At 43.7% G+C, this 13464-nt stretch overlaps 1 protein-coding gene across 1 annotated transcript in view; it reads left to right on the top strand.

The window, feature by feature from the left end:
* The window catches only part of CA14 (carbonic anhydrase 14), a 198154-nt gene that overhangs the window by 130065 nt on the left and 54625 nt on the right, over positions 1 to 13464 (top strand). The window contains exon 7 of the mRNA XM_086947605.1: positions 1403 to 1560. Coding sequence (XP_086803731.1) covers positions 1403 to 1560 — 158 coding nt within the window. The remainder of the gene's footprint in view (positions 1 to 1402; positions 1561 to 13464) is intronic.

Raw genomic sequence — 13464 nt, forward strand, 5'->3', positions numbered from 1 at the left:
GTCTTACATTCACCCCCTGGACAAAGATCTGGGCCTAAATCCATCGTTTTTTTGCACTCCACACCACCCTAGGTCAGACACTGGTTCTATGCAAATCAGCCTTGACCCTGTGCCTCATGGGAACAGTCCAGCCCGAACTACCAAGCCATGTCTTTCCTAGACCGGAATCAAGCATCCAAGGACCGGTTTCTGGCTATCAGCCTTCTTCAGCCTGGATAGCTTGACTCCAGTGATGTGGAGAGCCTGGGACTCACGTCTGAGCATACCCAGCCCACTCGGGGTGAAAATTGCAAAAAACACAGTTGATGGACAGAATGCAGAACAATATTTGCTATTATACATTTTACCACATTATAGTTTTCACAATTGCGCCTCATAATTTTCAAAATCAAGCCTCTAATTTCACGATTAAGTCATATAGCTCTAGATATAAAGCCTTATGTTTTCAACAGGTGTCTAAAAATTAATTGTATTCCCCACCAATACTCTTTATGAATACTTCACCAGTCAGTTCATTTTACTACTGAGCTTTAAAACTTTGTCAATTTGATTGCATGCTTTTCTAGTTATGTACATTTCCAGCATACCATCATTCTTTTTATCATTGCACCTTTTCACCAAAAATCCTACCCCTCTTCTGATTAAATCAAACTTTCACAATTTTATTATACACTTTTCTGATTAGATATTTAACTTTTGAACATGAAGAATACAAGATTGAACCATGTAAAGTGTCTCACTTAAGGTGAAACTTACTATAGAAAAAGTATGAGACTTAGGGCCTGATTTAGATCTTGGCGGACTGGGTACTCCTCCACAACAGTGACAGATATCCCGTCCACCCGAATATATATCCCATAGGATATAATGGGATTGATATTTCAGCAGACGGGAAATCCCTCACAGTTGTAATAGAGTAAACTGTCCGCCAATATCTAAATCAGTCCTAAGACTAAAAAATAATACTTAATGGTCCAAACCTGGATTCATCACCATTTGTTGCTAAACATTCGCAATGACATCTTACAACTAACAGCAAATAAAGCATATGTTCAATATATACTTCTAGAACTGGATAACATTTATGATTTACTTATATCTGCTACTGTCAATAAATAGATTGAAAAATAGATAGAAAGTGCATAATCTTAACAACGTAAATGTATGTTTAAGCAGAAATAAATGGAGTTTGTTGCAAACGCCTGTGACACCTTTAATATCTTTTAAATGTCTCTGGCTTAATGGCAACTCCAAGTTTTCATTTCCAACTCACACCATTATTAATACTACATAAAGCTTAGGATTATCATGTGCCAGAGTTCGTGTATCATTGGAGTTTTACTGTCTCACTATGACTCTTCAATAAATAGGTTATTTTACATGTTTATTTCTTCTCGCCTAGGTGATAAAATCCCCATTCCCTCATTTAATGTCCTTCACCTGCTGCCAGAGAAGCTTGACCAGTTCTACAGGTACCGGGGCTCCCTGACCACCCCACCCTGCCACCAGAGTGTGCTGTGGACAGTCTTCCACCAGGCGGTGCAGCTATCAAAGTCTCAGGTCTGTTCAAGGTTGCACGGGTGCTCTCTTTGGTTCATATATGCACAGGGGGCATACTAACATTTATAAAGTGGAGACTCAGGCTGAGGCCTTTGCCGGACGGGTATTCAGTTTTGCGTAGGATAGCACATCCGCCAATGCTGTTTGCAGTGAGTGCTCTGATGCCCGGATCACATTTACACACTCAGGATCAAGAACAGTACACAGCACATATGAGGATTGGGTCACATTCAGGATCAAACCTGCCAACACAATTTAGGGATCATACCCAGAGGCAGTTCTTCACCTAGAGCACTGCTAGAATCTTACAGAGTACATGGTCATATCTGTATAGGGCACACAGCTTCATGTTTTACAAGAGGTGCTCACATCTTTGCAGGGAGGGCACTCAAGCTCAGGTCTGTGAAGGGCCTCCACCCAGGCACTTATTAAATTACCAGGGAATCTCAGTGGAGACATTTCACCCTGGGAAAAATCCAATACTGCCCCATGTGATTTTTTGATGGTGGGGCATTACCGCCTGATTCCAAGATATTGAGATTGGAATGGAGAATAGCATGCAAATGTGGTATTACTGCATCCAGGATTCGCATTTTCCCCATCAACTTCCTACCCACCCACCCAAACTTATTTCACCTTCAAAAATCTATTAGATGTGGTATTACTTCTACTACCAGTTTGTTGCAAACACTACTGGCATTCCCTAAGTAATCTCAATGATGGTGTCATAACTGTACAGTGGGCTGCACTCACAGCCATGCCCATATATCCAGAATGTACGTGGCCCATCTTTTTTGCAAGTAGCAATGCATAGCCAGAGCTGTACAGAGCTGTACAGAGAACTCATCCAGGCACAGGTGTGTACAAAGGCTTGATCATGCTTATATCTGCCCAGGTCAAACCAAGACTATGGTCTGTGCAAAGGCACTCTGAGGCTCTGGTTTATACTTGGATCAAACTCAGATTATGACCATGCCAGTAGCATGGCCAGGACTAGGTTTATACAAAGCGTACCGTAAGCCTTACATCTGTGCCCAAAATATATTTCAAATTGTGGTTCCCTCCATACAAGACATCTTTGTAATATAGTTGACAGTCTAGTAGCTGGGGTGGGCAGAGCTAGGTGGGCTGAGGAGAAGAGGAGGAGTCAGGACAGGATGAGGGCAGTTAGAGTAGGGACAGGGGATAAGCAGGCTGTACGGAATAAAGCTCTCATAAACTATAACCTGTGTCCATGGTTATTTGTAGCAGGATGCTACAACTGGCGACGAGGGTGGGATCAAGCAAGCCCACGATTCATAGAACCCCCTGAGAGAACTCCTGATGAGAGAACCCTGTCCCAAACAGCCTCGAGGTGAGGAAAACGCTGCCGCGTAAAATGGAGCTGCAGCATGAGGACCGAGGCCAGCAGCAGGTGACCCTACCCTCCAGAGACTAAGAGGGAGCCAAGAGAGAGCCGAAACACCGAGCGCCAAACCGCTCGAAGGAAGGGACGCTGTTCGCGCCGAAACGCGGCTCACGCGTGAAGCGTGCAAAACGAGTGAGTGCTGCACGAGCAGAGGTCGGGAGCCCACTCCGACTCTGCCAAGCCCCAAAGGTGAAAGAAAAGTACCTCAGGGTGAAGGACATCACCCCCACGAAGGTCTACTGCCCCCACGAAGGTCTCTTGCCAAGCACTGCTGAGCGCAGTGAAATTGGAGCCCGAGTGAGTTCCGACGTCGGAAAACCTCACACCGGAAGCGTGAGTTTTGGCACGCTGCCTCCGAAGGACCCTGCAAAGTGAAGGCGGGAGCCCACCCCAACCTCACCTGACTGTAGCAGTGATCAGAGGGAGCCAAATCTGGAGTGTGCTGACCCTGGAAGCAACTGCCGTTGAGTCCTGTGTGAAGAATCGGGTCGAGTGCAGAGAGAGAAAGTAGTGCCTGCAGACAACTACGGCGGCCATCTTTGAGTCAGGCAACTTTTGGGACATCCTCCCTGTGCAAACTGTAGGCGGCCATTTTGAGGTCAGGCGAGCTGAGTTTAGCAACAAGCATTGGCAAACATAATAGAAACAAGCATTGGCGAAGACCAAACAAGCATTGGCGAAGGCCAAACAAGCATTGGCGAAGACCAAACAAGCATTGGCGAAGACCAAACAAGCATTGATAAGAGCAAATAAACAAGCATTGGCTAATAGAAAGAAACAAGCACTGTCAAGAGCCAACAAACAAGCATTGGCGAGTAGAAACCAACAAGCAGTGGCGAGTAGAAACCAACAAGCAGTGGCGAAAAGAAACAAAGCAAAAGCAAATAAACAAACATTGGCGAGAAACAGCAAACCAGCACGAGCACCTACAAAGGTGATGCAACAAACATTGGCCAACGCAAGTGAGGAAAAGAAACGAGCACAGACGCATGCAAGAGCCAGGTAAAAAAGGACAAGTGGACATCAATAATCACGAGCAAATGCAAGGAGTATAATAAGAGAACAAGCACAAGCAAACGCAAGCAACGGGTAAAGGTGATGGTGAACACATACCGAAGAGCGTAAAAGGGAGGAGCTGCTGGACAGAACCGCACGAGGTTCAGAAGAGGGCAAGACTGCGAAAGACAGTCCCAGAAACAAGCACAACACACACTGAAGTGACTGGAGGACTTGCGCCAGTGCACAGGGAACGCCCGAACGAACAAAGATATCAAACGTGCCCAGCATCACCGCGGAAGAGTTGGTAACCACCTGCCACTAGCATGCGACTCGAAAGAAAAGGAACCTTGTGTCTAGCACAGTCCAGCTGGGTGATGGACACTTCGGAACGCACGAAATCTAAGTGATTTACTGGGACATACTGTGATGATTGCAAAGATTATCAACGTCCCAGCACATGACCAGACCGAAGGTTTCGACTAAAGAGGATCAGCCAAGAAGACGAGTGAACAGCCCGTGCCCTGCAAATATAATCTATCAGAATCCTCCTCTCATGGCGGGGGAAGAAGTAGCACAACTGTTCAATCCCTGCATTGAAGTACCACCCCCAGGGGTGCAGACGGATACCTGGAGTCTGTGTCTCAAACGGAACCAATGGCTGGCAACATTGGGTGACTTCCTGGACGCCAATGGTGAACAAAGAGAGAGGAAATGTCTAATGCTGCTCCTCCATTTGGTGGGTCCTGAGGGCCGATGCCCAATCAAAACATTTTCCAAAGAAGACACAGAAATCTATGAAAGACTCCAAGAGAAGCTATGTGCCCGTCTCTCCGCACAAGCGGAAGTGGATCATGATCGCATCGCTTTCAACACAGCTCGGCAGGAACCAGGCGAACCATTGCCAACTTTCATCATTCGGTTGCAAAACCTGGTACAAGGCTGCCATTTTAACACCTTTACGAATGAGGACGCAGTTCGACTCCGGATAATTGAAGGCTGCGCAAACCCCGACACAAAGCTCAAGATCCTGCGAGGAAATTGGTCATTAGAAGAAATCATTAGGAAGGCTGAAATTGGAATACACGTCAAGGCAAGAGACAGATCAAAGGACCTGCCTCTGAAGGCAAAATATCAAGATGCCTGGACGGATGAAACTCGGAAAATGCCCAAAACAAAAAGGAGAGAGAGGGAAGGCAGACCAGTGAAAAGACAACGGGAGAGACAAAGTGACAAGGAGCACTCCGAGTCAATCAGTCAAAGGGCAACCTCAAGGAGTTCTTCACCCTCAAGGTGTCATTCAAAGTCTGACGAGGAGGGAGCATCAAGTGGGACAGATCGCACTCCTGGACAAGATGGCAACCTGCACAACAAGAGAGTAAGGAAGACAAACTATAGAAGAAGAGATCAAAATGGTCAAAACTGGAAGTTGGCGCAGGAACATTCTTCGCCAAGTTGTGAAGATGAGTCTGAAGGAACATCCAGCAGGAGAACACATCACACCCGTATCATGGGTGTCCGAGCACCAAATAAGTGGGAAGAAGAAATAGGTCGCATAAGATGAACTGACCCTCCCCAACAACGAACAGGAAAAGACCAACGCATCAATGGCACCTGGGACAACGAAGAAACTGAGAGGGAGTCGTTGATATGTGAGAAAGGCAAAGATGGAAAACCTCAAGATCAAACACAAAGAACAAGCACGTGGTTGTTGAACAACTTCTCAAATGAAACAACGTCAAAGACAAGTCGACGAAGGCGCCCGGAGAAGCGTCTTAAAGACAACCCTGAGTCAAAGAACAACGTTTCACGGCCTACTCATTTCAGAAATCCATTACTCGATACACTCTCAAAGGAACGCTTTAAAAGGAGTATGGCCAGGAACTCCTCTGATTCAGAGAGCGCGTCCGTCCGATCCTGGAAGTAGACAAAAGACTTCTCTGACCCACAGAGCACGTCTGTTCAATCCCGTGAGTCGACCGAGTCATGGTCCCGACAACAGCCATGGCGTCAACCACCCGAACGCACCATGGAACCAGAGGACATCCTTCCCGTCAAGAGCAACATGTCACACACTAAGGTCTCTGAATACTCAGTCACTCCACAAGACAACCTGTCATGTCAGTCACAAGTATATCCGGACATAGATCAGACACCGTCACCCCTGAAGGGGTCCGCGAGGCTGACTCAAAGAGCCTACAAAAGGAAAGCAGAGACAGTGGACCTTAGTCACCGGATGGGAAGGGACCAGCCAGTCACTCCGCAAGGAAAGCTGACGTGTCAGTAGAGAGAGATCATCATCGGATGAGAGAGAGACATGCCTATGCACAGATAGCCCACGAGTTCGCCAGACAACCCGAGGCCGCGAATGAGTTATTGAACCAAACCAAGACAGTCTCGTCAGATAGTACCGTACTGTCTGGTATACATGACCCTGAATTGGAGGACAGTGTTGCCCTCGACCGGACAAGACAAAAGGAAGTAAAAGTAGATGCGGGTGCTCAGAAGAGGACCAGAACATTATCCACTCATGAAAGAGACCGAGCATCTGAACCAACAGCAGTTACACCACAGGAAGGAAACATGAGGACTGCGGAGTGTGAGAGTAAACAGTTCACACGCAACGTGGTCAAGAATGCCCTGATTAAGACAACGGAAAGATTGACCAAAGCCAAGCCCACCACTGATTCGACACTACTGAGGCTTGAAGAACAGGCTGTCCGCCGGTGCGTGTGGTGGATTGAAGAATTGCGAACACTGAAGACATTAAGCTCATTTTGTTAAGAAAGGGGGAGATGTAATATAGTTGACAGTCTAGTAGCTGGGGTGGGCGGAGCTAGGTGGGCTGAGGGGAAGAGGAGGAGTCAGGACAGGATGAGGGCAGTTAGAGTAGGGACAGGGGATAAGCAGGTTGTACTGAATAAAGCTCTCATAAACTATAACCTGTGTCCATGGTTATTTGTAGCAGGATGCTACAATCTTGGTTCTGCTTTGTAAGTCTGCCTAAAGAGAAATTTAGGTCTTGTAAAAATAGGTATGTTGATAATTTGATTATATAAACAAGGACTGTACAGTTTCAGCTTTAACCCAGCTTAATTTGTATCCATCATATGTGCCACTCTTTGTAATGTCTTGTGCCTCTAATCCAAAAATAGAGAATCGTGTTTAGAATTTAAGCTTCAGAAAGAAAAGAAAAAATTGCATAAACATCATCATTATTTAAAGGAAAAATGATGAAAACTGTGCTGGCGACTACATGCATATCAAATAACTATTGGAGAGCGAAGGGGACCGCATCAGATTGGCACGTAAAATAGAAAGTGTTTAGTAACTCACTGCTATTGCTACTGAACACCAAAGCTGCCTAGTTTCGATTCCAACTCATGCCGCCGCCATGATCCTACACTTCCTGTCTTTATGTCACAGTAGCATATTATTTTTACATCTCTACTTTTTTCCATTCACATTGCTGTCTTACGTCTCTCTTCCTTCCTTCTTTCCTCTTTTCATTCTCTGGGTCAAAGTGTGATGATGAAAAAATGTCTCATACACCAAAAATGGGTAACTTTGTTTACTACTTGCAAACCCTGGCACATATTAAGCAATTAATCGTGGCCCAAAGGTGGAAGATAAATATTGCCCCCTTTTTAGCGTGGTACAAAGGTCTTGCAGAAGACGGTCCACTATGGTCCTGAAAATAAATATTTGGGTGCCATTCTCTCAGAAAGCTGTAAACCACGAACGTGGATTTAAAAAAAGTACCTTTAAAATAAATTGTGCCTTAGATTGTACAATGATAATCAGGGGTTTCACCTCTTTTAGTTTGACTTGAGAAGGTGCCTGCATTCATGGTGAACATATATTCTATACATAGTCTAAAGGGCTTTGCTTCAGTTCGCTAGAGCAACAGGCTTATTTTGGCTCCGGAACCTTCGACCATTACCTCCATTCACTGAAAATCACAGATTGAATCAGTTTATATGAGTACTTTATTTTCACCTCCTTTCTAGTGGATCTTTGGATCTATCCTTCTACCTTCACTGAAATGCGACGGCGAATATTTCACATCTGAGGATTACACTCCGTTATCACAAATTTAATTATGCTTCTCATCCATTCATTGAATACATAAGGAATGTATTTTTAGGTCTAGCCTGTGACAGCACATGCAGTAGCGCATGCTTGTTCGCTTGCGTGAGATATTGTTTACAAAAAGGAATTTGGAACCAGCCCATTGTTTACTATTCGTTAGCCTCATTGTCACTCTCATTTGCTGCCTTCTAATTGGCCAGTGTGTGCCAGCTTAACTTTGTCTGGAGCATCAGCTAAGTACTGATTGATTTCTTTATAGGTGCCCTTCTGCTGGTGACACTCATATTAAGGCAACTTTTTTTCCCTCTCTCCCGCTCCGTTGCTTGTTGCCATCATACCTCTTCTCTCTCTCTCTCTCTCTCTCTCTCTCTCTCTCTCTCTCTCTCTCTCTCTCTCTCTCTCTCTCTCTCTCTCTCTCTATATATATATATATATATATATATATATATATATATATATATATATATATATATATATATATATATATATATATATATATATATATATATATATATATATATATATATATATATATATATATATATATATATATGCAATTCACAGTCCTGTTCCGCTGCCTCAAATCAGGACCAAGATCCTATCTGCCACACCGGATGCCACAGGTACAAACCACTCCACAGCGCAAAGATGAAATTTACTCAAGTTTATTCACACGATTTCGCCAGCATGACGCGTTTCGGTCACTCCACGGTGACCTTGATCACATGACGAACAAAACCAATGAAAATGTATATATAGGGCTTACCAATCAAAAAAAGGGGGCGGGAGAGTTAATGGAAACTGAAAAAATCACTACATGCACATCATATTGTCATGGAAAACAGACAAAGAAATGGATTTAAAAATGCCTGACTATTTACAATCCATATATTAATTACACTATTCACACGCACACATTATAGACAAAACATCAATTCATTGTATCATTGTTACTATACATTATGTACATGTGAATCCATCGAGATTGCTGTTTTCATGTATTTACAAACCTAATGTCATATTACATTACATGTATTTGCAAAATCAAAAGATGGTGTGCAATTATATTTCTTGTTCAATATATACATATATAAATACAGATCCCCTCTCTCACCCGAGTTGATTGGTATTTGAACCCCTAACGTGACCACCTAGTGTGTAAAAAACGGGGGGGGGGAAAGGAAAAAACCATAACCCAAAATTCAAAAAGGGATCAAAATAAGTGAATTAATTTGTGATTAGTATTAAAGTTTTAACACACTGGTCAAAAGTATGGAAATTGGGAGATACTCATGCTTAACCATGTTACGCCAATTAGGAGGTTTGCATGTGCAAGAGTAAATACACCTACTCAACCTACTTCCCAAACTTAAATGAACCGTGACAATAGTACTAGCAAATTAGATACCCCATACAGATAAACACCTGAGTGTATATACAATCTCAACTATAAGAGATAACATTCCGACATAGTGCCTTAAGGGTATCAAAACGTAACAGTTTGGACATTACTTTACAGCTGGTAAACACAGAATTCAATATGGAATGGAACAAGATGTCCAAATCGATGATGTGTTAAACGGAAGATATTTACACACAAAAGAGAGGGGAACTGATTTGACACCCACGGGTGAGAGCCTCAGACAATCCTGCAATATAAAGATGGAATTCTTATTATAGATGCAGGTATGATGGTACAATATGAATTTTACACACTTCTTACAAGTCCAATTAAACTTAGCTTGCTATCCCAAAATTCGAAGATGCTAGATAGTGGCCACCCGGGGGGGCTAAATGATGCACCTAACATAGTCAGTAAGCTGAATCATGGGTAATGATGTTATAAAAAGCAATGAAGGTCCTCCCCTGTATTAAGGCCGTTTGGGATCCTCGTGTCCAATAGTAAAATGTATTTGCTTTCTAATTGTCTGAGGGATTTCTCCCTGTTACCCCCTCTGATACTCTTATATATATATATATATATATATCTCGCTGCTGCAAAGTACATAATACAAATACAAATATATATATATATATACACACATATATATGTATATATATATATATATATATATATAAGTGTGTATATATATATATATATATTTGTATTTGTATTATGTACTTTGCAGCAGCGAGATATATATATATATATATATATATATATATATATATATATATATATATATATATATATATATATATATATATATATATATATATATCAGCAGCAGACTCCCTCCGAAAAAGAAGCAGAAGCCCAGAGGAGAACTGTTTGGAAAGGCCTTTATTTCCTCAGAACGATTCTCGTGGCGGCGGATGCATTTCGGCATTGCCCCTTCTTCAGCGCCCAACACAAGAAAGGAAAGTCATGGTAAGTGTTCACCTTGCTGCCTTTTCAGTAGATGACGTTGGTCCGCTCCTCCCACCAAAGCAATCCTGCTCACTTGTTGCAGGGCGTTACAAATGTTCGGACTACAACTCCCAGGAAGCTTAATGTTCAAAGCAGCTCGGGTCGGTGAAGTGTAGGGAGTGTGCTGGTCCAAATACCAGCAGCGGATCCAAAAAATGGAGCAGGATATCAAGACCCTCCACAGAGGTCCTGTGTCAATAAAGTCTCTCCTTGAGCCCCCTCGTACCGCCTCAGCCCCCCCGCACAGGAAGATGAATGAGCAGGGGTCAAAGTGCACAAAGCAAAATACCCAAACAGAGGCAAAATACCTCAACTGCTCGGATCGTCCTGTTAGAGAGGCGGGTACCGGACACTATCCATCCTGGGAGGTAACGAAGTGCCGTGAAGCATGCCAGCTTATGGTCCGGACCCAATGACGAGGCGGGGACTTCTGAACTGCGCCACTGGCAGGCACAGAAAATATCAGCAGCAGACTCCCTCCGAAAAAGAAGCAGAAGCCCAGAGGAGAACTGTTTGGAAAGGCCTTTATTTCCTCAGAACGATTCTTGTGGTGGTGGATGCATTTCGGCATTGCGCCTTCTTCAGCGCCCAACACAAGAAAGGAAAGTCATGGTAAGTGTTCACCTTGCTGCCTTTTCAGTAGATGACGTTGGTCCGCTCCTCCCACCAAAGTAATCCTGCTCACCTGTTGCAGGGCGTTACAAATGTTCGGACTACAACTCCCAGGAAGCTTAATGTTCAAAGCAGCTCAGGTCGGTGAAGTGTAGGGAGTGTGCTGGTCCAAATACCAGCTATTATCAAAAACAATGGTTCCAGTGGTGTAATCAAAATGATATGAATTAAATATATAGCTCAATGGCGATAAACATTAATACTGAGGATTGACAAGGATGGCAAAAAGAAATGTACGTACAATTGTGTATATTTCTCTCGTTTTTTTATATAATTTTGGCCCTGGTTCCTTTGTGAGTAGGGTTTCCCTTGTTTACGTTGAAAAGGTCCAAATACCAGCAGCGGATCCAAAAAGTATATATATATATATACACACACAAAAACACCTCTGAGCAGGGAGCCGCGGACCCTACATGGCAGCCTTGGCGAACAGCGGGAACGGAGCGACCCACCAAACTGTTATCAACAAGAAAGGAAATTCCGAAGCACACTCAGAACACGAAGCTCTTTATTCACTCGTGGGGCAGCAACATTTTAATTTACTCTGACGCTTTTCGGCCAGTGTGCCTTAATCATAGAGTAGCACTTGTTAGTATTAACTGTCCACATCTGATACATATGAATTTTCGCGCTTCTTGCTCTCAGGGTACTTCATTACCCATAATGCATCAAAATGAAATTGTAATATTTTTGAATGATTTCGTTTAGGACTTCAGTACATCAGTACATTATTCATAGTCCAATGATTTTTGAGTGTACTGTAGCCATCTTATTTCCATTATTGACATGCATTCTCCTTTAACTGTTCAAGTAGCATTTTATCCGTGCTTTGTGTTGCTGTGCTCCTTAAAACAATTTTCATGGCCCTTTGTCTGAGTCCACAAGATGTGGTTCCAATAACCCTCTCGCATCCCTTGCTCTTCGCCAGATTTCAAATTGTATTCCAAAATTGTATTCCAAGGTAGGTCCTCTGGAGGAGGCTGGTCATGCTCCCATATTAAATATACGAAAACACCTATGAGCAGAGAGCCCCCAACCCAACAGGGCAGCCCCGGCAAACAGCGGGAACGGAGCGGGTCCGCCAAACTGTTATTAACAAGAAAGGAAATGCCGAAGCACACTTTATGTATGTATATACATATAGAGAGAGATATACACTCTCATATGTGTGTGTGTATAGATAGATACATAGATAGATACAGAGGTAGATAGATAGCATTGTCACTTACCTGATGGACAAGTTACTTACCTTCAGTAATGTCTTATCTGGACATGATCTAGCCACACATTCCCTACCTTTGAATTTCCCAGGCGTCAGACTGGATCCGGAAGATTTTTCTTTGAGCAATACCCTTGCTCACCATTGTCAGCATCATCTCCACTGTAGTGATGTCCACGCCACCTATATAGGTGCCACCTCAGCACACTGACGTCAGTTACTTTTCCCAACTTTCCATGCCAGGAGCAAGGAGCCATGAATTGCACTGCCATTGGTGTGTAGCTGAACAACTAGGACCCTGAATAGGAAGAGCCCTGACCTTAAAAACCTGTCCGTAGTGTGGGGAGGATGAGTGGCTCGGTAAAGAATCTTCTGCTAGATCATGTCTCTATTAGATAAGGCATTACTGAAGGTAAGTAACTCATCCTTAGCTGCAGATTCCTTACCTTTGAAAAGATACCCAAATGATGCCATCGCTGGAGGAGGGGCTACCGACGAATTTAGACCAGGAAGTCCTGCAGGACAGAGCAGCCAAGAAAGCCATCCCTGCAGACTTGACTGTCTAGGCAGTAGTACTTCATGAATGTGTGCAGAGATGCCCACATTGCCATCTAACATATGTCGAGGACTGGCGCTCTACGTTGCAGTGCCATGGTAGGAGCGTTAGCTCTAGTAGAATGGGCCTTAAGCCTTCATGTGGCTGCTCTTTGGCAAGAGCATTGCAGGTTTTGATGCAAAGGATGACCCATCACAAGATCCTCCTTTTTTGCACGAACCCCATACAGAGTTGGTCATCCACCCGGAACTCTTTTGTGTGGTCAAGCTAAAATTACAACACTCTTTTTGGGTCTAGACAATGGAGTGGCTCCTCTTCTTTAGAGGGATGTGAAGGAGCGTATGAAGTGGGCAGGGTGACAACTTGTTCAACGTGAAATGGTATTACCACTTACAGTAAGAAAGAAGCCCTAATGTGAACCACCAACTTATCACAGAAGATGATCCGGTAAGGAGGCTTGGATGACAGAGCCTGCAATCAACTCAACCTCCTGAAAGATGTTATTGCCACTAAAAAGACTGTTTTGATGGTGAGCAGCCGGAGGGGACAGT

Source organism: Lissotriton vulgaris, chromosome 12 (assembly GCF_964263255.1).
Source record: "Lissotriton vulgaris chromosome 12, aLisVul1.2, whole genome shotgun sequence".
Classification (NCBI taxonomy): Eukaryota; Metazoa; Chordata; class Amphibia; order Caudata; family Salamandridae; genus Lissotriton; species Lissotriton vulgaris.